This window comes from Diabrotica undecimpunctata, chromosome 10, assembly GCF_040954645.1.
Source record: "Diabrotica undecimpunctata isolate CICGRU chromosome 10, icDiaUnde3, whole genome shotgun sequence".
Classification (NCBI taxonomy): Eukaryota; Metazoa; Arthropoda; class Insecta; order Coleoptera; family Chrysomelidae; genus Diabrotica; species Diabrotica undecimpunctata.
In genome coordinates, this window is record NC_092812.1 from 44303711 (window position 1) to 44328142 (window position 24432).

Sequence of the window (24432 nt, forward strand, 5' to 3'; positions counted from 1 at the left end):
GGGGTTAGACAAGGAGATTCGTTATCAGCAACCCTGTTTAATCTTGCCCTGGAATACATCGTCAGGAAAATAAACAAAGGTACCCTTAGAACTAGAGAAGGACAAATAATAGCATACGCTGACGATATTGTGCTAATAACAAAAAATAGAAAAACAATGGAAAAAATGTTAAATGAAATGGTAACAGAAGGAAAAGTAATGGGATTAAAAATAAACCAAGAAAAAACAAAAATAATGAGATTTGATAAAAACTTCGAAAACAAAAAGGTTAGACTAGGCGAATACATTTTTGAAGAAGTCGAAAAATTTAAGTACTTGGGAATATTAATAACAAACAATGGAGAAAGAGAAACAGAAATCAAAGAAAGGATTATTACAGCAAATAAGACCTTCCATGCAAATAAGAAATTACTAAAAAATAAACTATTGAGTAAGAAATCGAAAATGAAGGTATACAAAACAATAATTCGACCGACGATGATGTATGCAGCCGAAACCCTCAGCATGACAAAAAAACAAGAGGAAAACCTTAGAATACAAGAAAGAAAAATACTAAGAGCAATACTGGGACCAATAAAAATAAATGAAAATGAATTTAGACAAAGAACGAACCTTGAGCTACTGGAAGAAATTAAGGAAGATATAGTGTGTAAAATAAAACAACAAAGAGCAAAATGGCTAGGACACGTATGGAGATCAGGATCAACTACGACGATATTCTCAATATTGGAATGGACACCAGCTGGCAAAAGAAGACGTGGAAGACCAAGATCTACATGGTTACAAGAAGTTGTAAATGATCTCAACAAGGCGGGCATACGACAGTGGAAAGGAAAAACCAGAGATAGGACACAATGGAGAAAAATAACTGAGAAAATTAAATAAGGAACATGAGGACTGATCTACCTCAAAACATAGATCTAGAGAGCGTAAGCGGCGTAACCCCTAAAGGGGTGTTTAGCCACATATATATAATGTGTCCTGAGGATAAAGGACAGGTATAACACAAACTACGCAGAATTTAGTCAACTCAGTAAAACAATAAACAAAGAAATCCGAAAAGACATACGGCAAAATAACATGAGAGAGGTGACAAGGGTGATAGAGAAAAATAGAAGTCTGAAAGTTCCAAGACACAACATGTCCACAGGAAAAAAGAACATACGTAAGTTAAGAAATAAACAAGACGACATATAGTGGAAACAGTGGAAGACTTCTACAGACAACTCTATGAAACAAGTGAATCCGATGAAAGACGCCCCTTACCAAAGATAGAGAATCAAGGCTCAGAATTAATGCCGAACATAACTGTTGACGAAATTAAAAATGCACTTCGGGTGATGAAGAACAATAAATCCCCAGGTGAAGACAGGGTAATGACCGAAAGCTTAAAACTAGGAGGAAATAAGCTCTTACTGACACTTGTTAAACTGTTCAATAAATGTCTGTGCGAAGCGATAACACCGACGCAGTGGAACAACGCGGAAATCATCTTACTTCATAAGAAGGGAGACATCAGCGACCGCCCCATTAGCTTGTTGTCACAAGTATATAAGCTATTTACAAGAGTTATTACCAACAGGCTAGGAAGTAAGTTGGATTTCTATCAGCAAGCAGGTTTTAGAGCAGGATATGACACGAATGATCATTTACAAGTAATTAAGAACTTAATAGAAAAGAGTGTTGAATATAACAAGCCATTAGTCATGATATTTGTTGACTACGAAAAAGCTTTCGACACAATAAGTCATCAAAAGATGTTAAAAGCCTTAACAGAGTGCCGTATAGATCATCGCTATATAAACATGATAAAATACATCTATCAAAATGGGACAGCAAGTGTGAAACTGGCAGATAAAAAGACCAACGTATTTAAAATAAAACGGAGAGTGCGACAGGGAGACACAATTTCGCCAAAATTGTTTACAACATTATTAGAGCATATGTTTAAGAACGCAAATCTGAGTGAAAAGGGAATTAATGTCAATGGAGAAATGCTTAGTCATTTGAGGTTTGCTGACGATATTGTCCTTTTTGCTGACAGAATCGATGATGCAGTATCGCAACTGGAGAAACTATACCTATCCTCCCTACAAGTAGGATTAAAAATCAACCACACAAAAACACAAATCATGACAAATCTTGTGTTAAGCGAAAAGATTTCAGTAAATGGCATGCATATTGAAGAAACCACCTCATATAAGTACTTAGGACATGAGATACGCATAGGAAGAGATAATCAAACGTGCGAACTAAGCCGCCGCATAGGACTCACTTGGGTGGCATTCGGCAAGCTAAGCTATGTTCTTAAATCAGAACTGCCTATGTGTCTTAAAAGAAGTCCTTAATCAGTGCGTGTTGCCAGTACTTACATATGGTGCAGAGACATTAACACTAACCAAGAAAGTAAGAAATAAAATTTGTGTTACCCAAAGAGCCATGGAACGATCGATGTTAGGCATTTCTCGTAGGGATCGGATCACGAACAAGGAAATAAGACGGAGAACAGGAGTAACAGATGCCATAGAAAGAATTATGACCCTTAAGTGGAACTGGGCGGGGCACATAGCTAGAATGTCGGATAACAGATGGACACAGCGAATAATACAGTGGAGACCGAGACAAGAAGCACATCGAAGTAGAGGTCGTCCACCAACAAGATGGTCTGATGACATAAAACGGATCGACAAAAATTGGATGCAAACAGCACAAAACAGAAATACATGGAAAAGACTGAGGGAGACCTATATCCAGCAGTGGATAGATCCGGGTTAAATGATGATGATGATGAATGAATGTTTCTTTGTGTTCTTTCACTTAAAAATCTGTAAATGGTTCTTTCACTAACACCTGTCATACCGAAGCACATAGTCTCTATATTATTAACCGTTGTTAAAGTTTGTTGATGAACAAGGGAGTCACGCACATTTAACACCATTGTTTTTCTCTCAGGGAATCCGCGCCGTTTTTAAGTTTAGCAGCAACAAATTGAATCAATGATGCCATTTTAACGCATGGACTGAACTGTTAACTGATAACACGGACGGTATCAAATTCGTCACAACTTTCTCTTACTCGGTCGGCAGGTAGGCAGGTACCCCAAAAATTATCTGTCAAATTCATCAAAGTCATTAATAAAGGATTATTCCCTAATGATACAAAGTATTATATAGTAATACAGTTACTTACCCTCCTTAGATACAACTTTTACAAAATTCGTGCTTTCTATTTTCTTATTATTATTAGTCTTGTTGCCAGTTGCAAACAAATATTATACTTTAATGCAGTTGCCGGGGTACGGTGGAAACAATAGGCCATAATATCCTTGTGGGTTTTTTTAGATTCAGAAATGTAGGAATTTGTTTAGCATATTGCCCAGTTTACGTACTTTGATCTTTTGTAGTAAGTAATAATAATATATCAGAAGGTTTCAGATCTTAGTATTTGTTTACGATTTCTACCTTTAGAGTGCGATTTTTTTCTTTCTAATAGTAAAAAGATTTCTGATTCACTAATAGTCGGAGATGAGATTCTACATAACACGCAAGTATATAAATCTAGTCTATCGGCATAATCAACAACAAAAAATTGTTTTGACCAGTCACAAAAACATGTCTTTCATTGTATATATATATATATATATATATATATATATATATATATATATATATATATATATATATATATATAAACTAGTATAGAATTCTCAGTAACAAATACCACAGATATTATTTTTTAATGCAAATATTAAATATGCCTATCTATATTTGCAAGTGACAAGAAATGCATTAAGAACGAAAAACCACGTGTAGATTTCAGCCTAAATGAAAATTATTAAACTTTTATAATGGCCATCTTGATCTGTCAAATTTGATCCTTTATGTTCGTAATAACTACGTCGTCACGTTGTACTACATCCGTACTAGAATTTGTACTATAATGAGAACCATTAAAGTACAGTTGTAAGGTATTTAAAGTACATTAACAATGACATTAAAATATGGAAATAGAACAATATGCCAGAGACTGAGTATTATGTTCGAAAATGTGTCTATTTATTTCTGCTTATAAAAAATTACTACTATAACGAGTACCAATAATATTTAATGATGGTTCTTCCATCTCCATCCACCGGGGCATGTCGCTGCGCTGTCTATCCACAATCCACTAGCTAAGCACAAAACCAAAACATCGCTCTCTCGTCAGTTCGCTAAAATTCACCGCGTAAGTCGGACGTATAGTCATTGCCCACCTTCTCCGTGCCATGTGATTATCCTCTCGAACATTTTCGGCAGATTCGCCTGATGTGAAACATTTTCAAAAATTGTGATACAGTTTAGTGCCTTGAGATTGTGTTTTTTAGTGGTATTTTTATAAATTACAATTGTGGATATGTACGCTGCTTACGCGGGGGGAGCACCCCCACATTATGCTCCTCCGCCGCCCCCAACGTACCTGCAACCCCATCCACCTCCGCCACCCCTTCCGCACCATGTGCAAGTCCCCTCCGTCGGGATGGGACAGGAACCCAATCCTGTGGCACACTTCTCCAAAAAAAGAATAAGGTAACACATACATGGCAAAAAACAAGAAAGTATTTAATAAAACAATAATAAAATACTAATAGTATATCTTCCAATATTTTAATAAAAAACAGTATGTACAAATGGCCAAGCTCTTTATTATCATTTATTATCTATTTTTTTTTAATTCTTTATTATCTCTTAACAAATTTGACAATCATTACATAAAAAATAATTGTTAATGTTAGTTCTTATATTATATTTTGTGTAAATGTTTGCCGATTTATGACTCTAAAACTACTAAACAAAATTCTGAAATATAATATTAACATTGTAACATTAACACAACAATATATTTATTTATTATATATATTATATATTAATATATTTCCTTGACCCGAGGCCTCATGAGTATAAATTTCTCTCATATTTGTATTGGTGTTGTCTATACCTATTCTCCATCTAGTGTAACTTATTGTATCCATTTTTCGACAAAACTTTTTTTCCGTCCATTCGTCTTCTTAACTTTCGCTGATGTTCTGTATGATGTATGAACTTATTCCAGCATGATTTACTTTTCCATTTCTCATTTTTGTCCCATGTTACCCCTTCTTACTGTTGTCGTTTCTTTACTCCATTCATTTGATTTTCAATATTTATGTAAACACATTTGATTTTATTTTACTCTTTGGGCCTTTGAGATGTTATCAATATTTACTTCTGTATGGGTCTACAATGTTAAACTATAAATATTTAATCAGGAGTATACACTGGTTAAATGTTTTTTCTATTCAGTTTCATCCTTTAATTCCTTGAGCAGCAATTTTAGCTCGGTTGTTCAGAATTAGATCATCAGCTAATCGCAGTTGTTTCACGTATTCTTCAATCAATTTAGTACTTTGTTTCTCCAAGTGTAATTTCTTGAAGACATCTTCGAAACAGTAATTGAACAACCAGCTTTGGTAATATTGTATCTTCATGTCTAACTCCACTTCCTAATTTGAACCATATTATACTCCAGAGAAATAAGTTAAAAAAGAACCCTGCAGTGGGTTCGGTGGACTTTTTTAATGATTAACAATATGAGGCCAAAAAATACACCATTTTTTAAGAACTTTCGTCTACCAGTAAAAAGTAAATAATTTTGAACCACTTTGGAGGTAATTATTTTATAAAAGACGTTTAAAGCTTTAAAATGGCGATTTATGAATGTTGATTTACTAATTTGTTGCTTAGAAAAGACCTAATAAATCGCAATTTTCATTAAATGTCAATAACTATTGTAAAAATGAAACTACAACCTTGATGTGAGAAATGGATAAGGATATGGTTACGTGGAAAGTTGGGTCGCATAATGTTAAAAGTGTGGTCAAAATTTCAGAGTGACTCATCAATTAATTTATAAGTTATTAATTTTGTTTATCCCAAACGACTCTTTTTTACAATGACATAAGTCAGAAAAAAAATGCTACGAGTAGCATAATCAATCAAAATAATTTAAAGAAGTTAAAAAAACCTTGCAATTCCAAAAACATTGCAATTTTTTGCTTATAAACTATTTGAATAACTGTTTTATTATTCAAATAGTTCAGTTATTCGGAGGGAAAAATTATTTTTCATATTCGGAAAGCTGGCAAACTAAAAAAAGTTGTTCTATGACTATTCTGGACGAAGTTCGTCCAATTTTTTAAAATCGGCGATATCGAAAAATGAAATATTAACTTCAAACTCGACCTTTAAAATATTTTCGGTTCTTGTTGATAGATTTTGACGTTTCTTTTTATAATTTGTTTGTAATGTTTGCGTAAATTACGAATATGCCAAATTTTATGTTAAATTAACCTTGTAAATTGTTTAAACAATTTTTGGAATAAATAGGATATTTTTAGGATGATTGTTGTTAAAAAAACGTATTTATTAAAAAAAAATTTTTTTCATATAGCACACATCTTATAAAATGTATAGTTCAAGGTAAATAATATCGTATTGAAATATTCTGAACAATTTAAATTTGATCAATTATCTACAACAATTCATTTTGAATTCAAGTTTAAGTGATCTATTACTAGGTTATCCATTAAAAATCATTTTACCAATATCGTTCAAAATTTGTTTTTGTCGAAAATTGTTTAATCTATTTACATGGTTAATTTAACATTGGGTTTATTAACCTCTTTAAGGCAAAAAAAGAAAAGTCAAAATACAGCAACAAGAACTGGAAATCGATGGTTAAATATCGAAACCTCATAAGTCAAAATTTACAACTTAACGAAAAAACTTTGATGCTTAGTATATATATATATATATATATATATATATATATATATATATATATATATATATATATATATATATATATATATATATATATTGCTATGATTGTTTATTTTGACTTTAATCTTAGTTTATTGAGCCAATAAAAAAGAATTATAACTTATTTGTTATCAAAAGTAAAATAATCCTTATATTACCTGTGTTCGATGGATTCAAAAGATTTTCTAGTTGTCTTTTATCGGGATAGAGAAGAAAGGATAAGAATACAAATATATTATATTACAAAGATTTACGTTTCTTTATTTTATATAAACGAATAAAACAATTATTAAATTCTGTCGTTATCTTATCAATCAGCATACAAGAAAATAAATCAAATTTTTATAATAATAAGATTATAAAGCTACATACATTTATATTACGTGAAAACCAATTTTACTTAAAATTTTCTTTACTTGAAACAAAAAACAACAAAACTTTAAACTTTTGATTAGCCTAACAAAACCTCAGTTCTTAAATTTGAATGCTAATGACCATGATGTCAAACCGATCCTTCACAGATATAAAATTCAATTGTACAAACACTTACAGCTTATTTTCTTCTTGAGTTGTATGTTGGAACATACCCAGAAAAGTCCAGTCTCCTCAACGATGTGATCTCTCCTCTTTGGCACCTCGGCTCCTTCTTAACGTCTCTGCAAACCTCCTGCAGACTACACAAAAAACACCTGATTCACTTCTCTAAACTCAGCTACTTATTTATGACACCATGACCTCCTTTTGTCAACTTGATGCCGTAAGAATACTTTCACATATACTTTATAAAATGCCCACGGTAGATACAAGGACCTCTTTTAATCTACTTGTTATCTCCCTACACATTAGAACAACTGATAGAGAAGAAAATGGCAAAAGGTAGACCGGTCCATCTGGCCTTTGTTGATCTAAAGAAAGCATATGACTCAATACCTAGAGTCAAATTATGGGAAGCAATGAATGATCTCGGAATCCGACAAACACTAATAAAAGCAGTTAAAGCACTATACAAAGAAAACAAAGTAGCTATTAAATGTGGAAATAAAGCCTACAATCCATTTAAGACGACAAAAGGACTTCTACAAGGCTGTGCTACGTCCCCTACTCTGTTTAAAATATTCTTGGAAAAGACACTCAAACCATGGAGGAGAAAGTGCGAAGGAATGGGCATACCAGTAAGAGACGAATACCTATACACCTTAAGTTTTGCCGACGATCAAGTAGTCATCGCACAAGATGAAGAAGATCTCAGCTTTATGCTCAGAAAACTAGAAGAAAAATATAAAAACAACGGAATGGAAATAAACTTAGAGAAAACCGAATACCTAACAACAGAAAACAAGGATATGAGAAACCTAGAGATAGACGAGGGAAGACAAATAAATGGAACAGATAAATTCAAGTATTTAGGAACCATAATATCGAACCAGGGAACAACAGAAGAAGATATAAACAACAGACTGAGACAAACAAGAAACTGTATAAGACAACTAAACTCAGTGTTGTGGGATAAGAACATTACGATAAAGACAAAAAAGAGAATATATAATACCCTGACAAGAAGTATCCTGACATATGGGTCCGAAAACTGGACAATAAACAAGAGAAATAGAGGTAGAATAAGAGCAGTAGAAATGGAGTTCCTGAGGAGAAGCTGTAGACTTACAAAAAGAGACAGAATTGAAAACGCAGAGATTAAGCGGAGAATGGGAGTGCAATCAGACATAATCGACTATATAGAGGAGAAGAGACTATCCTGGTACGGCCACGTCAGAAGAGCGGACAGAGGACGCTGGATAAACAAAATCACAGAATGGAGCCCGATTGGAAGAAGAAAGAGAGGAAGACCCCGAAGGTCATTTAGAGATGAAATCGACGAGGCTATGGAGAAAAGAACCCTGCGAGATGGAGACTGGAATGACAGGGAAAATTGGAGAAAACGGTTGAGTGAAGGAAGACAGTGAAAACTGTGGAAATCCTTAGTAGTAGTAGTAGTTATCTCCTTCTGCAAACTATTCACTACTTTTCGTTATGCCGGTATCCAAACTCACGAACCACACCCTATCTTGAGACAAACGACTGTTTCCTTTCGATGACCAAAATATAACTAACTTCTCCGGTCTCATGATCGGCTCACAAATTCCCATTTAAAAACGACCGTCCAATCAAAAGCTCAAATTGTGTTTACCATGATTTTGGAAAAGCCTAATTTAGGTTTCAGAGAAAAACTAAATAGCTTACTTTAAAATTGGTTTTGTCAATACACCATTTATACATATTTCAAAAGATTAGAATGTGGTTATTTAATACTCGACTATACAAACAATGAAAAGATTAACTTACAGGTAAAATGTCTTCTAATTCTAAACAAAGGTTTTTTGATAATTTTGTTTGAAACGGAAAAAGGTCGTTTGCCAAACAAATTTCTATTCTTATCTACACTAAATCTTATCTTAAATTACTATATACATTTTTGTTTATAATGATATCTTAAAATTTTATTCCGATGGATATTTTTATTTATTTTTCTTTGGTTGGGAAAGAAGAAACATAACAAATCCCCGCCTTTGCATATGATAAAAATTACTGAATTATTTAGAGATTTTTCTCTATGCAAAAACAATAAAGAATAGTCTTTCAATATTTTATTAATTTCTTCTTTCACCTGTTGTCGATATTTATATGGGATCGGGTAAGTCTTCGATCGAAAGTTTCCCAAGTTTTTTACCTCAAAAGAATGTTCGTACTTTTTTTCCACTCTGTTTTCCTCATTTATTAAAGTTTCGTGTTCTTTTAACATCAGACGCACCTCATTTTCTTTTTCTTCTCCACATATCAATTTTCTTTCTTTTTCCTCAGATTCTTGACACATATTTATCGCACATTTTTCCTCCTCTTTTTCATCAATCTCTTCCTTAAATACCACTGTTTCAATCATATCCTTTTCATTTTCCTTTTCATTTTCCAACAGCGCTACAGGCCTTGTAGACCGTTCCATTCGTCTCCGTGCCACTCTCAATTTCGAATCCGTAGTCTTGGTTAGAGTCATAGTTTCCTCCCCATAGGTCATGACCGGGACCGAGAGTTATACTCTATACTATAACTCTCTATATAATAAAATAATCTCTCTCTTATGGCACTACAGCCCACGTCAAGACCTGGCCTGATTTTATATTATTTTGAACTTTACTTCCCTATGAGTTGTTTGGCATTTTCTTTAAGCTCCACTTTTTTAAGATACCATTTCTCCCTTCCTCGTCGGCCCTGGCACTACCTGCCACTGGGGTTGGTTACCCAATCTCCGGTAAGGTATTACTAAATAAACTAAAAATGAAATACTAAATAAGTTTACACATAATTTAATCAAATTTCTGGTGATCTTTGCTTTTGCACATTGGTGTAAATTGCGTAATAATACCTATTATTGACCGTATAACCTCACCCAATGAAAATAGTTTTAAATCATGAATGTATTGCTTGTGTGACTCTATTTCAAATAGGTAAAAAGGAATAAAATAAGACTTACTTACAATCAATTTAATTTTACCACCAAAACGACCGGTTTCGCTTACTACACTTTGCTAAGCATCTTCAGGTCTAACGGTACCAGGTAAATTATTTAATTAATTTAATTTACCTGGTACCATTAGACCTGAAGATGCTTAGCAAAGTGTACTAAGCGAAACCGGTCGTTGTGGTGGTAAAATTAAATTGATTGTAAGTCTTATTTTATTTCTTTTTATCTATTTAAAAATAGTTTTATTCAATATCTGATACTTCACTTTCAGAGTCTTCACTAGTTGAATTATCAATGCGAATAATTAAACTCGTACCTCATCCACAACTTGCTCACTTTGAACGGACTCAACGATTAGATCTTTCGTGTGTCTAATACAAGTTTGCCATTGTTCTGACTTTATCTGTTCTAGCGATTCTTTCCATAAACTAAGAACGCTAGAATCACCTCTTGTTTTGAATGCATACCATTCTTCAAAAATATTTGCATCTATATGTCCGTGGTAATCATCTGTACTCCTTGTGGACGAAAAAAATAAGCTTGCGTCGGGAATAAAGCCCTCATCATTTCCGGCATGAAGTATGATGAATCTTTTACCATTACTGGAACGGCTGGAGAGATAGCATTTTGTGGTGCCATCTTGCCAGGATGATTTTGACATATTTCCTTTAGCGAAAATCCAAGTTTTGTCTGAAAATACAACTTGCCTTTGATTGTAACAGGTTTTATTGTTGACGTATTTTCTTAAAAAATGCCACCGTTTTGATACAACATTAGAGAGTGCACACAATACTTGTCTTTTGTCTATTATTTGTCTTTTTATATCGAAAACCTAAATGTTTCAGTACTCTCGACAAACTGGTTAAACTAATATCAAACAGTTCCTTGTCGACTTTGTCCCTTATTTTTTGCAACACAGCAGTCTTTGTTACATGTTCTTTAGCTTTATACATGTCATATATAATACTTCGTTAATTCTCCGGAATAGATGTCAATGGACCCATGTTATTTTTTTCCAAATTAAAATAACTTTCCACTTTCAGCACTAAACGCCGTTCCCATGTTTTAAATAACATTTTTGCCGATTGACCATTTTACTAATGTTATTAGTATAAAAGATTAGTATATACTAAGATATTAAATAATACCAGATCATTTAATTTTGAATAGTCAACAAAAATGTAATACGGATATGATTACAACAGTATGAATTTGCTGGTAACACGATCTTCACAGATATCGCTGCCGTTATACATATTTCTTTGTCGATAACAGTCTTTAGATAACCATAATCATTTTTTAATATATTGCATATCGCTAAACTATATTGCCAAGGCATAAGTTAGATTATTTGTTAATCTACATTATACGTCACAAGAAATTAAACAAAAATCATTAAAACATGTTTGTTAATAATTTTACTGTAAGAATACGATATATTATATTTCTATTAAATATTATTAAGAGGCGTAAACTAGAATATCTTGGACATATAATCAGAGGACCAAGATATGAGTTCCTTCGTCTAATTCTCAACGGTAAAATCGAAGGAAAGAAATGGATAGGACGGAAGAAACTCTCTTGGTTGAGGAATTTGCGGCAGTGGACAGGTTTGACAGCGGACCAATTGCTACACGTAGCGCAAGACCGAGATCGGTATAAAAATATTATAAGCATGGTAGTCGCCGACGTTCCGTAGGGATATGGCACTCTAAGAAGAAGATATTTCGTAGGTCTTATCAATAAAATAAGAAAACTTGTTGAGCAGCGCTGATTGGCACAACAGAACAGTAAAATGTAAAATGTCTACTTAGTCCACTTGTAATAAAGTTATTAGAATTAAATGGGAAACCGGTCTTTATACATGGTCGTTCCTTTACCAAAAATACAAACAGCAGAGAACCGATATCAAAGAAATAGTACTAGCAGCGAAACGGAAAAGTTAGGAGGAATTTGGAAACGAGATGGAAGAAGACTAGTACACTAACCAAAAGTTATTCTTCAAAACCCTGAAGAATCTAAGAACTAAAAATTCTCCACAAACACAAAAACAGATAAGAGATAACGAAGGACACCTACTGCATGACAATGATCACATCTTAGATAGATGGAGGCAATATTTCGAGAAGATATTGAATATCTAAAATGATATAGACAGCAACCAAGAAGAATCAGAAGAGGTAGAGCAAGAATACCAAAATCCAGGTGAAGTAACTAGCGGAAATAAAAGAAATTGTACAAAAACTTAAGAAAGGTAAGGTGGCTGGATTTGATAAGATTATAGCAGAAATGCTACAAAACATGGACGACAAAGACATTGAATTGCTAACAAAAGTTTGCAATAAGGCGTGAAGTGAGAGCAAAATTCCAAAAGATTTGGAAGTGGGGATTATTCTACCCATCTTCAGAAAGGTAGATAAGCGGGAATGTAGTAACTACAGAGGTATAATACTACTGAGCATCCCATTTAAAGTGTACGAGAGAATATTAGAGAAACGTCTTTTACACGAAGTTGATTCTAAAATGGAACAATCATAGAGTAGACTCAGAAAAAACAGAAGCATCCAAGACCACATTTTTACTATCAAGAAATTAATACAAAACGCACGGAACTCAAGCATTAAGTTATACCAAGCCGTTATTGACCTAGAAAAAGCATTTGATAGTACATTTGATAGAAATATGCTTAAAAAAGTAAGGTGTAAATACCAAACTCAGGGAAGCCATTATGAGTGTATACATATACACAAGGATCATAGAACTGATAATAGAATCCGAAGAGTTTACAGTAAATGAGGGTTTACGTCAAGGGCGAGTCCTAGGCCCCATACTATTTAACATGGTCTTGGATGACATAATTAAAGAAACCAGAACAGAAACACTGAAATTATATGCCGGACATGGAAATCTAGAAGCGGTGTGGATCTCAGAGTACGCATACACAGACGATATTGTGATATTTGGAATAAATAAAGAAGCACTCAATCGAAATTTACAAGTATGTAACGCTACACTAATGAAACGAAATTTGAGGATTAGTGTAGCGAAAACGAAAGTAATGGTATGGGGAAAAATAGAAAACACACGAAAATAATAATTAACGGAAGTAAACTTGAACAAGTCGAAACCTATAAATACTTGGGGGCAAATAGGGAACAGAGGAACTGAAGAAAATGAAATAAGTTCGAGAATAGAAAGTGCTGCTCGGTTGTACCACGCAATCAAAAGTACGCTTTTATCCAAAAAAGAAGTTTCTCAAAAAGCCAAAGTGGCCATCTATAAGACGGTGTTTGTGCCGAATTTAACTTTTGGTAGTAAAAGTTGGACGATAAATTAAGATCGAAAATACAGAGCATAGAAATTAAGTTTCTTAGAAGAATAATGGGCACAACCAGATTGGACAGGATTAGAAAAGAGGCAGTTAGAGAACATCTTAAGGTCCAAACTATTATTAAGAAAATTGTAGAGGCCCAACTAAGATCGTATCTAAGCAAGAAACCAAGCAAATAATAAGAAGCAATGGAGAAAAATTGTATTTTTCTAGTTTGATTCATTTATTTTTTCTTTTTATTCCTTATATATGCTTACATACTTGTGCTTACATTTTTCCACATTAAGTTCTTTGTGTGTTTTCTTATTACATTTTAGTATGATATCAATGTTGCTTTCTGTTATACCATCTTACGATCGCAGGCGACGGCATAACATCGTATTCCGGTTATACTGAACACATAAAAATAGTTTCTTACTCAAAAATTTCTAAATGATTCTTTTTAACTTGCTCTCCCGGTAATACATGTATTCATATATTATTATATTTAAGATTTATTTTCCTTTGTACATGTGTTGAAATATACTAGTCATACTGTTGTGAAACTATGATTAATTTGTAACATTGCAAAACGTTTTAAAAGGGTCATGTAATACTTTAAATAGTCCAACAAATGAACACCTGATATTCACCTTTTTATGTTCGTATTTCAACTACTGTAGAATCTGCATAACCCAAAAAACCAATCTATTGTACGGCCAGAGATTATATTTGGAAACAAAATTGTAAAATTTGAGGATTATGTATTTTTTGTAGCTGTAAGTGTATGTGATATCAGTTTTCTTGTATGAATTTTTACATACACCACACAAGTTTTCAGGTAAAAAGTTAAGATTCTAGTGCAAAAATTATATTTTAAGGCTTACCCGTCATGCCATATATTTTGAGCTATGATATGATCATTATTAGGGAGCTGCTATACGAGCCCTAATGCCGTGGCGTTATACCTTAATGCGCGTATAACAGAGTCCTAAGGACCCGTTCTCATTATGACGGACCGTCTGTTTAGACGGAAGACGACAGCCGGACGTGAGTGTTCTGCACCGGTCGGCTCCGATCAGTAGATCAATCTTCGTACACGGTATACGATGGACGACGACGATATTCCACTGCTGTGGTGGTATTTAAGACAAAGAAGAAGAAGACGACGTAAAAGAACACATTGGGTGCATCCTATTCTACGAGAAAAATTTTTAGCGGGAACATTTGAAACATTAATGGGTGAATTAAGAAATGATGAAACAAAGTTTCTTAACTACATCTGAATGGCTATTTCTGCTTTTAATGATCTCTTTGGACGAATTGGAATGGACATATTAATACAAAACACACGATTCAGAGAGTGCATTTGTCCACAACAAAAACTGTCCATATGTTTAAGGTAAAATTTTTTGTTGAATTCTAAAACTAATTCTTTACATTGCTTTGTTTACATTGTTTTAAATTAACAAAATAAATTTTACTAAGCAGTGGTTAAATGAAACACAAATTAAATTTTTGAAATTACCTTTTTATTGAAAAAAGTTATGAGCCTTTCCCCGTCGAAAGTACGTACATTAATAAATGACTAAAGTTCTTCAAAATCTATATCCAAGTCCTGTGAGTTTGGCGATTGTACAGTGGATGTTGTTGGTGAAGGTGAAATCCGTTGAGAATGATAAGATGATTGAGTGGTTGGTGATGGAGATTGTATGAAATTTGTCGACTGCTGGTTGGCTTGATAAGATTTTTGAGAGGTGGGCGACGGTATGAAAGCTGTCATCTGCTTAACTGAATTTTGTGTATAGTATCCACGATATTGATCTTGCCAGCCAGTGTTTTGAAAATCATATGTTTGGTAACCTACCCTATTTCGGCCTTTAATTTTCTGTATCAGAGATAAGACTCCTGCTTGAAACTCTAATGTTTCATCCATCGTGAACGAATCCACGGCAGGTAGCATTCCTTTGAAAAATAATAAATTAGGATTTTCTTTTTCCCGTTTCATCCTAGAATCCAGATATTTATCCATCTTGTCATCGATCTCTTTGTCTTTCAAACTCCTACGAGTCGGTGTACAAAACTTTTTATTACTACTCGGACAATCTTCTACATTTTCTTCGGTGCTCGGTACGGTGCTTGACGTTTGAATTGACTCTTCGGTGGGTCTTGGCTCCTAAACCTTTTTTAAAAACATCAATTGCTCTTCGTGCACATAATTTCGGGACCTTTTAGCGGCAGATCGAGATCTTTTTTCATCTTTCTTTTTTTTCATAGATTTTTGCCATGTGTCTCGAATGTTGCTCCATTTATCCGAGAAAAATTTTCCTGCAAACAAATTAATACATAATAATAAGTAATTCTTATTGAGATTATTTTTTTTTAGATATTTTGCATCTGGGTGTTCGTTTAGGGAACTCCACTACTCGTGTAGGGTAGGAGTTTCCACTATTAGTAAAATAATAAAAGAAATGAGCGCCATTATTTGGAACAGATTACACATAGATTTCTGAAGTTGCCTGATTCGGAGAGAGAATGGGAAGCCATTGCAAATGGATTTGAAACAAAAACTAACTTTCCTCATTGCCTTGGAGCCGTCGACGGAAAACACATTAGAATTATAAAACCAAGCAATAGTGGTTCTATGTTCTTTAATTACAAAGAGTATTTCTCTTTTGTATTACTTGCTGTGGTCGATTCAGAATACCGATTCAACTATATAAGTGTGGGTGCATATGGGAAGGAATGTGATTTTACGATACTAAAGAATAGTACGTTTTGGCAAAAGGTAAATGATGGTTCATTAAATATACCAAAGCCTACACTTGTACATGAAAATACATATGATGAATTACCGTTTGTACTTATTGGTGATGAAGGCTTTGGTTTGACATCAAATTTTTTAAGACCTTATTTAAGAATATTTTAAGAATACTGCATCGGCCGATAGATCTTCAAATAGAAACGGCGATCGACGTCATAAAAGCTTGTACACTTTTACATAACTTTGTTAGAGATAAAGACGGCATTAATTTAGAGCATAGCCAAAACCCAATTTTTACGGAAAAAGATAAAATAACACATCCCAATATACAAAGTAGAGGTGCGAATCTGAATGTGCTAATGCGAATGTGATTCGAACAGCATTTGCCGATTACTTCGTGTCTGATATTGGTTCAATACCTTAGCAGGAAGCAGCTGTATGAATATGTTTTTACCTAGATATTATTTATATATTTACACGGTGTTTTTATCTTTATATCCTTCTGACGTTTTGTCCCACAAGACAGTTTTATTTTTGATAAGCAATATCAATGCAGACGTATCTAACTCCATTTTTCACGAGCGTAGAAGCCGAAATGATGCTTTTTGATGCTTGAGCCGTTTGCAAGGTAATTCGCGGGGACCGCGGGTTAAGAAGGGAAGTACATCGGTGCCGTCTGATCGGCAGACCGGTTCACATTACATCCGATCCGGGCGTTTAGACGGCTCTTCACAGTGGCAAAGCGCCCGTCTAAAAACTCGATTCCGTCCTTTTTCTCGGAACCGTCTTAATGTGAACAGTGTCATATAAATTGTATTGTCACTGGCATATCCGTCTCTTCAGATGGGTCGAGAAAACAGACGCTCCGTCATAGTGAGAACGGGCTCTTAGGGAGTTGTTATACGACCGCTAATGACGATGAGAAAAACAAAGCGCATAATTTACAAGTTATACGTAACTGTGATTGCGTCGCGTTGAGATCAACAACAACGTTGAGATGTGCAACTCTTGAACTGCGCGCTACTAACGCGACTAGCCGCGCTAGCAACGCTTGCCTTCGGAATACCGCGGACTGTCCGACAGCAATGTCGTTCGTATAAATTACTCTTTGGTCTTGACCAAAAATGCAATTAGCTCTTGCTTGAATGAAATACAAGCTTGTATTTCATTTAAGCAAGTTCCATTTCTTTATAATCAAATAAACACTGTTTTATAAATATTCAGCTCAACGATAATCCCTTTTCGCTTTTACCTTTGAATATATGGAAACCTTTCACACAATTATTTATAACATTTATGGTCTTAGACAAAACATCTAAGTTATATGCATAATACTCTTTCAACCGGCGATTTTCCTCTCTGGTACAAGAAAAAGATTCATTATTATCCAAAACTCAATATATCTGGAACACATAATTGAAATGACAAACGTTACGACCTTCCCCAATAGATTCTCTAAGAAAAGGTACATGGCAAAAGGGCACCGGGAAGAAAAGACAAAGAAAATATAAACATGATGATTGCCAATATAAGGAATGGAAAGGAATGGATAGGCACGATAAGAAGAATAAGGTTTACTAACATTGCAGTCAGTTCACATCGGCGATTACCACGAAGACATGAATGCTGATGTTTTGGAGAATATGTTGTTTAGTAAGTCTAAATACTGTGCGAGGGATGGAACTTTGAAACTGAGTAAAACTGAAGAAAACCATGTTATTTCGATTCTTGTCTTAAATTTTGTACTCATTTTAATCAACAAATGATATAAGTACGTAATCTCTATAGGTACAAAATATTTACAATTTCCAAAAAGGAGAGGGTCAATTTATAAGCCCTCAATTTTCTTAGACAGGATTAAAATTTCCAAGCAGCAGAACGTGTTTTGCAGATTGTGAATCGTTTTAGTCAAGATTTAAAGGTTGTGTTTGTAAAGTCCTTTGATTATAACACGCAGAATTGTTAGTTCTATAATAAAAAGCCATATTAATAAGTGAACTTGTGTAGTTAAAATGTCACACACGTCTAATTTTACTGCTGTGAAATTAAAGTGTCATTTAACTGTGCCAATGAAAACAGTGTTAAATTTACATGATGCTCTTGTACATGAACATTTTACAAGTACTGTTCGGAATATAGTTTCTAAATGTTCAGATATGACCGGAGTTTGAGAAGCAACTATTTATAGACTTTTAAGCAACGAAAGAGTGGAAGTATTACAGAAGCACCTAAAACGTCAACAGGGGGAAAACCCATTCATATAGACGGTACTGTGAAACAATCGATTCGAAGCAAATTTCATTCATTTTATTTACAAAAAGAAATTCCTACTTTGGATAAAATTTTACTAGAAATGAATGAAGACGAATCTTTGCCAAACCTTAAAAGAGATAAATTGTGGAAAACTTTACTGAATTAGGATTCGTTTATAAGAATAACAATAGAAAATCTGCGCTCATAGAGAAATAAGAAATTATTTCTTGGAGGAGGCAATATATAAGGGAAATTCGAAAATTGAGGAGAGAAGGCAAAAATATTTTTTATTCAGATGCATAGATAAATGAAGGGTATTTTGTAAAAAAAGTTTGGCAAGATAAACTGGATACAAATGCTCACAGTCATTTATAGGTTTGTCTACCGGCTTAAAATTTCCAAATGGTAAAGGTCGCCGTTTAATTATCACGCATATTGGAGGATATAAAACATTTGTTGGTGGAGGCTTGCTAGATTTCTTTCAAATTCTATGAACAACTACCATGACATGACTGCTGATGTTTTTGAAGAATATTTCAGTCAAAGGTTAGATTTATTACCGACCAATTCTGCAATAGTCATGGAGAATGCCAGTTACCATTCAAGATTAAAGAAACTGTTACCTAACACAATGGAGAAAGCAAGAACTGTTGGATTGGCTAATAACCAAAGAAATAGTAGTGCCAACAGAAGGTTTACTAAAAAAGAGTTATTGCAGCTATGCAAACAATATTCACCAAAATTTAAGAAATATAGCGTATATGAAATAGCAAAAGAACATGAAGTTAAAATGTTGCGATTACCACCTTATCACTGTGAACTTAACTTCATAGAACTAATCGGGAATATCGGGAGAAATAATACATTTAATCTTCAAGATGTTCGTCAACTATTATCTGATTCCATATCAAAAATTTTATCTGACAATTGGCAAAAAGCTATAAGACGTGTCATAGCAGAGGAAGAAACATTCTGGAAACTCGATATGTTAATAGAGGAAACAATAGAACCAATTATTGTTTCTGTAGGAAATGAAGAACCTAATGATGATAATCATGCCTCCTTATTGGAAGAAGATAACTTATTTATTTGGGTATGTAATTATTGTATATCTATATTACTAATTATAAGTTTATATGACGCTAGTACCCGAAATATATTTGTTATTAATTTGTTAGGAAATGTCCTAAACCAATTATTAGTATTTTTATAAAAATTAATGTGGGTACGTAATATTGACATTTTCATCATCATCATTTTGGCTTTACAACCCTGTGTGGGTCCTAGCCTCCCCAAGAATTTTTCTCCAGTCGTCCCTATCCATCGCCTTCCTCCGCCAAGCACGTATTTCCATATTTCTCATGTCTTCATCGATGTTATCTAGGAATCTTGTTCTGGGTCTTCCTCTTCTTCTTTGACCAATAGGTCTATCAAGGAGCGTTTTTCTAGCTGGGTCGGTTTGCTCCATCCGCATAATATGGCCTACCCACCTCAGACGTCCTATCTTTATGTGTTTTACGATATCTGGTTCCTGGTATATCCTATAGAGATTGACATTTTAGTTTTTTAAATTAAAGTAATTTTATGTTCTCCGTCACTGAGGTGTTCAGTTATTGCTTATTTCCTTAGGGTTTGCTCATTTGCATTTTATGATGTATTGTATTTGAGGTTTGTCGGGGTGGTCATATTAATGTTGAGTGAAAATTCAGATAAGAAGGTATCAATTATTACGTTTTTTGTGCATTGACTAACCCTGTATTTAGACTTTTGCTATAAAATTTGTGCTATCAATCATTTTCAAATGTACTATAATAGGCAAATACCTATGGATATTTAGATGTGAAATTCAGATTTGAATAAGATTTAACCAAATAAACACCCGCGAATCAACTGAAAACATGAAACGCATGCTTGTGCAGCAGAAAGTGTTGGCGTAAGCGAGGTCTCCAGAAATCTGGCGAAGTGCCTGATAGCATTTCATCCAACTCGTATGAATAAAATTGACACGGAGACCAAAGGAGAAAGAGATGACCCAAAAGAGGACTAAGAAATGAGTAAATCTTCTGAGATGACAAAGGTAACGAGTGAAAGGAAAAATACCACATATAAAATGGGAGACGTTTAGAAATATTTTGAAAGCACTTAAAGAAAACATTGCAGATAACTGGCGGAACTGTGTAAATCATGTAAAGAAGGAAGAGCTGAAAATGTTTGAATTCCACAGTTTTATAGAAAAAAAAAGTTCTTCATTCCATTATTATTTTAACTTAAAGAACATGACCGGTCATCAAATTTTTCCGTAAGTGTAGAACCCTTTGTTAAACTTGGATCTGTTGATGTTTAGTTTTATTGAAAAAAAACCTAGCAAGTATTTTCATAACGATTTTGATTAAACAGATATATCTTTTATTGTTATTCTAAATCGATTGTTACGCAGCACATAACTTTCACAACTATTTATTGTGGGTATATCGTTTAAAAGCTGATAAAAATCAAACGCTCTGGAAGTTATAACATAAAAATCTATTTAGTAACTGATGGATGTAATGGTGAACAACACGGAAGAACAAATAAAGCAGTGCGTTGGTGTAAAGTTGTAAAACCAAACTGTTGTAAACATGCGCCTAATTAAAAATAAATGTAGCTGTGTCAAAACTATCAATATCTATATTCTTTTTAAACTGAAATTCAATTATCTCTAAACGATGAATATCGATATCGATTATGCTAATTTTTTTTTATTATGCCAATAGATTGGTTAAGAAGAAAGTGATTTTTTATCAATATAACACGCTTGCCCGGTATGTGTGCTTTTTGTGACCAAAATTCATGAATTGAGTATTGATATTTAACAAATGGCTCAGGGGTGTGAGGTTTTCGTCTAATTTAACGGGAGCCTGTATGGCGAGGAGTTGATTCTTTCATTATTGAAACAAAATGTTTTTGTCAAAAAAGTTGCATTTTGATTGTTAAGCCACATTTTTTTATTTAGCCGGATTATACATCTTTTTCTAAGGGAAATCCGTGAATTATATTTTACGCTACACCGCTTGACCCTAATGTAGATTAAAATTACAAAGTAGTCCTCGTTTAATTATGTCATAAACTTATAGAATACTTAGAGACTGGACCATAAAAGTGACGTAAAAAAGTCGTAAAATTTTGTTATGAACTCGAAAAATAATCAAAATTTCAAAAACGTACATTTATCTTACCTGCCTCTGATTTGTATACGGCGATAAAAAATATAAAATACGTGATGTGTTCAGTTTTTTATTGCTTTATTTTCCATGCCTCTTTCTTATTGTCCAAAATAATAACGGCTTTTTCTTTAAATCGGACGTACGTATACAGAATTCCCATTTTTTCGACGATTTCATATTTAAATACTTTGATAATCTTCGTAGGGAGGGACCCCAGGATTTATAAATAGGAAATTCCAATCTTTTTAACAGAAACTTTATTTTAAAATAATAAAGGAGAAGTGAATCATTTAAGTAAATTCCAATATTGGTTTTTCATCGCAGAACAAAAATTCTTGTTAAATCTCTATATTAGACTAGATATTATTTTGGAGCATTTTTTAGATAATACGCCAATTACTGTTATTCTTTGAGCAACGCAAGGCCTCACCCTGAGTTTTTTTTTAAGTTTATTTATAAAAATGGCCTTCAGGTCGTGTGATCCCTAGAAACTACGCAAGTACATTTTTCGTTTTAGGGATGTTCAGCTGTAATAACTTTCCATGTTTTCTCTTCAAGAAAATCCTTTATGGGGTTCCTCTTTTCAGCACATATCAAAACATTTTCAGCACATATTATCTATAAGTAGACTTCCTTATCTCGAGGAGCACACGAATCATCATCGTCGAGAGGCTAATTAGCAACTTGCGTTCCATCTTCTCATTGGACGACTGGATGACATTTTTGACACCAGTTAGTGAGGTTAGGTAATCAGCATTTTTGTGTTTTGTTTATTGTTTTTGAATTTGTAATTATTAGCAATAGCAATAATTAGAAATAGGCATTGTTCTTACTTTGCAACGAACCTTGTGTTTAAATAAATACTCAAAAAATACTTTATTTTGGTTTACTTTTGGTACAGCGGTACCTTGCTCTCTTTCCTAAATTGTAATTATTTTAAATTTTTGTATTTTTTAAATTGTATTATAAGAATTATGGCACAAAAGAAAGAGAGAATGCCGCAAATTTTATTAGAAATCAACTGAACATATATTGCTGAAGGTTAGGAGAAATTTTTCTGATATAATTCAAAAATGTATTGAAATGAAAGTAGGCGACTTTGATAATGTATTAAATTGATTTATTGTTACTAAATCTAAATGTATAACTTTATTACTGTACTGACATAGTTATGACTCGTGGGAAATGGATGTTAGCAATAAAATAATATTACATGAATAAAAAAACATGCTGAAATGATTATTACGAGAGCAGCGTACATTGTGAGGGTGAAAAGGGAAGTATTTAAAACCCTTAGAAAATACGAAGATATCATATTGTTGCAAACTGTTATAACATTTTATAATAAAAATGTTTATATATTGTTAAATACAAACACATAAATCATGTATGTTACAATTAACTACAAAAATGACACAAAAAATAAAAATATATTATAACCTGGCCCAAAAGTTTTGAAAACCCTTAGTGAATATGAAGAAATGTTGAAGAAATAAAATTTTTAAATAAAAATGTTTTTAATCAGTATATTTCATAATTAAGATATCATTTTATAATCAATAAATTTATATATTGTTAAATAACAAAAACACAAAACCTGTATGTTACAATTAATTGCAAAAAGGTCAAAACAAACAAATTTAAAATATATTAAGTACAAAGTGGTTCAAAAGTTTTCAAAACCCTTAGAAAATACTAAGAAATATTATCGCTACAAACTTTGTGTTATAAAATTGTTAAATAAAAATGTTTATACATTCTTTAATAATTGTAATAAACTTCTATTAAAAAATGTAAACAAAAATTATAAAAGGGTTTTTTTAATCCAATTTAGAAATTACTATTTCAGCTAAATAGTAGTATATATTTTTAGGCTTTGTATTTATATTTGCATATTTTGCAAATAATCAACGTTTCTTGATAGTTTGTTATTTTACTGTGCAACTTATATCTCTTTTAATTCTTTTTTGTTGATTCGTTTGTTTTAAATACTTCTCCAATTTAATATAGCACTATGTTCAAAGAGAAACATGTTTATCAAAACATATAAATCTATGAAATATGTATATACAATCTATAAATATCAAATTCCAAACGTTATTGCCTCTTAAACCTAAAAGTTTGATTGCCAACATATTGGAATACCATCAATAATAAAATTTAACAATTTTCTAATATTAATAAAAATATGAACGTTCCTGCAACACTCTTCTGAAATCTAAAATTTAGCATTCTTTTGTTGTGTATAACGGACTTCCATTAAAAACTACTCTTCTGACAATTACAATTACAGTTAGAAACAACTAAACTAATTTATTTTTTACGCTGATTTTCACGTCTTAAACCAAGACATGTCAGGAGGTGTGACAGCATACGGGGGTATTACTATAAATACTATATACTTTATATATATATATATATATATATATATATGCTTGATACTTATAGAGTGTAAGGTGTGGTTTATGGGCTTAAGTTCTGATTTGATTTCCGTGGGGCATCAATCCGCATTTTCTTTTCTGTTATATCACAGGTTGTTGTGGTTTTTTTGG

At 33.0% G+C, this 24432-nt stretch overlaps 1 protein-coding gene across 9 annotated transcripts in view; it reads left to right on the top strand.

Annotated features, from left to right (window-relative positions):
• tgo (Aryl hydrocarbon receptor nuclear translocator homolog tgo) overlaps positions 1-24432 on the top strand; it is a 211999-nt gene that overhangs the window by 15796 nt on the left and 171771 nt on the right. For 2 of the 9 annotated variants that reach the window (XM_072545421.1, XM_072545423.1), the window contains exon 1: positions 4167-4565. The exons of 6 other annotated variants lie outside the window; for them this stretch is intronic. In XM_072545421.1, coding sequence (XP_072401522.1) covers positions 4393-4565 — 173 coding nt within the window. In that variant the 5' untranslated portion in view covers positions 4167-4392. Of the gene's footprint in view, positions 1-4165; positions 4566-24432 lie in introns of those variants that run through there. One more of the 9 variants, XM_072545422.1, reaches the window with a different exon arrangement.